This window comes from Cibotium barometz, chromosome 2 (genome assembly GCF_041138505.1).
Source record: "Cibotium barometz isolate CiBa-2024 chromosome 2, ASM4113850v1, whole genome shotgun sequence".
In the NCBI taxonomy this organism is placed as follows: domain Eukaryota; kingdom Viridiplantae; phylum Streptophyta; class Polypodiopsida; order Cyatheales; family Cibotiaceae; genus Cibotium; species Cibotium barometz.
The window spans coordinates 50998047-51001178 of record NC_141047.1 but is presented as its reverse complement, the minus strand read 5'-3'; the positions used below and the strand labels follow the sequence as shown (position 1 = coordinate 51001178).

The 3132-nt window shown below is 44.9% G+C and overlaps 1 protein-coding gene across 1 annotated transcript; it reads left to right on the top strand.

The window, feature by feature from the left end:
• Positions 1 to 860: 860 nt before the first annotated feature.
• On the top strand, positions 861 to 1516 carry LOC147641198 (meiotically up-regulated gene 117 protein-like). The gene has a single exon (XM_086809984.1). It carries the CDS (start codon positions 955 to 957, stop codon positions 1351 to 1353), a length of 399 nt encoding a protein of 132 aa, XP_086666110.1. The 5' UTR covers positions 861 to 954; the 3' UTR covers positions 1354 to 1516.
• The last annotated feature ends 1616 nt before the right edge of the window (positions 1517 to 3132 follow it).

Genomic DNA, 3132 nt, shown 5'->3' with positions numbered 1-3132 from the left:
ATATGAAACTATGAAACGAATTGTTCGTATGTAGTAGTACTATTGGTAGTAAGTGTACCATTGGTTTTTTATATAACAATTTCATTGGATTGGAGTGTCTCTAATAGCCAATTGAGGGCATTTTAACTTGCACCTTGTTTTTAATTACATTTGGTATTGCGCTTGAGTTGATTTTACAACAATGAAAAACAATTGTGATCATGTCATCATGGGTAGCAAAGAAAATATATTAGCATTATCCTAGGCACGCACTAAAATTGAAAAGGAATGCTCAAAATGTATTTCAGAAGATCATAACACCAATAATATATATATATATATATATATATATATATTATTCCCCTAATCGCTACGCCATCCGAGCTTTGCTCTGCCACCATCGGCGTTCTTGGCTAACAGTGAAAAAGGGGGTTTCTCAATAAGAATGTTCTCGATCAAATAAGAAGAATCAATTGAGTTGACAGACATGGTGTATCCACATGTGAGGATAAAGAGAACCTTTTAGCACAACATGTTTTTATCATTTTAGCCACTTACAGATAGCCAAAAAAATAAATAAAAAAATAAAAAAATAAAAATCAATGAGAGAGGGCCGGTGTGGCTCTTGATTTGGGTGGTCGTCAAAAGCCTCCGTACAAAATCAACAAACAATTGGTGCGCACTCTGTAATATGTTTATTATATAGCAAGCACTGCCGTGCACGCAAGGCGCTATTGACAAGTTTCGTCTTCCAGAAAGAGAGAAAAGGCGCTATTGACAAGTTTCGTCTTCCAGAAAGAGAGAAAAAACAAGGCGTGGAAAAGAGGCGTGCACGCAAGCAGCAGCTCGCCTATAAATAATATTGCGAATTTGAGGCAAATTAAGTCCTAAACTCGTTCGCTCATTATCTAGTAGTCGTCGTCGTAGTATCAGTATTGATTATCAGCTCGCCTGCCTGCTGTTGTCTTCTGCAAGATGGCGCTGCGTTTCAAGCAGCTTCTGGCGGTTGCGTTGATGGCCTGCCTTGTTGCGGCGGAGTCAGGTTTCATGATCAGGGGTGCCTCGGCCTATTCCGACAACTGCTCAGGCTCCGGCCTCTGCGGCACGGTCAGCCAGAACGATTGCATTACAGCCTACAACCGCTTCGACAGCGGCACCACGTACTCAGCCTACACGTCCCGCGTGTCCGGCCACTGCACGGCCATCTTCCGATGCCAAGGCAGCTACCCCGCCACGACTGGTGCCGACCTCAAGAACGAGTTTTCCCTGATCTACAACGGAGGCGGCTGTGGTAAATGCGGCAGCCACGCTTTCGACGGAGGAAATTGCGAGGCTACCCTCAATTACTGCGCCAGTTGCAAGGACTCTGGTTAAGTTCGTCCAAAGGCTCTTTGCCGCTGCTGCTCGTCCGACGTCGACGAGTCGGAGCGACGACACAATTACACTCTAAATAATAAGCGCCCCCGAGCTGAGCTCCCTCACTCTCTTTATGAGCAGGCTTTGAAGTTTGATAACATGCGCTTTTGTCTTTTGTGCATTTGCTAGCTCGTGAATATTTTTGTCGGTGAATTTATGAAATGCTTTATTAAAAGAACTCGTGAATATATCTACGCATTGTCTTTTATGTTGTGCTTTCGTGAATTTATACAATAAAAGTGCTTATTTATTGTGCTTGTAGTATCGTAAGTTTGGGGCAATTTGGTCACGCAGACATCACTTTTGACCAAATTGCCCCAAACTTACGATACTACAAGCACAATAAATAAGCACTTTTATTGTATAAATTCACGAAAGCACAACATAAAAGACAATGCTTTATTAAAAGAACCTTACCTACAGCACCCCCTATCCTTTTAGCCCATATAGAAAACTTGGTTGGCATATCTGTAAATTCCACCCAGACGGGGATTTTAGTGGGTTTGGGTCCTTTAGGGTCAAGTGAATCATACCATCTAAAAAAAGATATGGGGGTATTCCTGATAATCCACTGCCCGCTGTTGATAACAGAAGAGGCGCTTACCTTATCTTCAAATAGGAACATATAGTACGCATTAGGCAGATGTTGGACAGAGGCTACTTTGATGCCCTTTTGATCCCAATTAGATCTAATCCAGAATTTCAGGGTGTCTACAGGCGGTCTTGCACCATGACAGAGACCAATCAGGGCGTGGGAAGCCAAATGGTCTTGCCACGCTGCCAATTCCTCATCATCGCAGATTACAGCACCATCATTGTCAACATCATAATCACCAGTTTTTTTCTCGAATGCAGGGTTCTGTGACAGATTAATCACTGTATTATCCACAGCTTTAAAGGGTAGAGTTGGAACAACATGACCTGATGAAGGCTGATGCACAGCTTCCGCAAAAGACGTAGGGGGAGTCGAGCGCACATGGCCAGTATGGCCCTGTGGGGGGCCGTCGAGAAGGGATCTCCGCATACCTTCCGCATCACCCAGGCCTCCCGGACCTTTTGCTGACGAGTGAAAGGAGAAGTAGCCTTTAGTGTGGTGAGAGAGCCACCCGGAGGCCTTGATGGCACTTGCTGTAGGACCAGAGACGGTAGAGCAGCTGCTTCGCGAGTGGACTGCGCAGATGAAGAGGCACCAGCAAGAACCAAATCCTGAAGCGGCATCCTGGAACAGAGTTCCCCCCCCTCGGGGGGAGGAGGAGAAGCGACGGGATGCACAGCAGGCCGACTGACGGAAGAAACAGGGCAGAAGTGATTAGGGTTTAGCATGCAAAGCTAGAGGGCATGGACAACACCTGGTTCGCTCACAGCGGCAAGGCGTCGTTCATGCAACGGTCAAAAAATTCTTGATTGAATATATAATTATTGCCAAATGCACCTAGTTTTCTTTTGTCCCCTAAAAAGCCTTCGTGGAAACCGGCCTTATGTATAATAAGCGAGTTGTCTATACTCTCTCTCTCTTATGGATTCCTCCTCATTTCTAATGGACACCCCCAACTACCACTTAGGGGGACAGGGGCAGGGCTATTATCTCTTTATTACATCCTAATAATAATTAGGTCTTTGAAGGCTTCCCTTCTCTATATTATCTTAGGGAAGAGTTTCACAAAGTTACCATGTGTGGCACGAATTCGGAGGTTCAGGAAGAGGAGGGGGAGGTTGCAGAAACTTGGGGTAGAATTT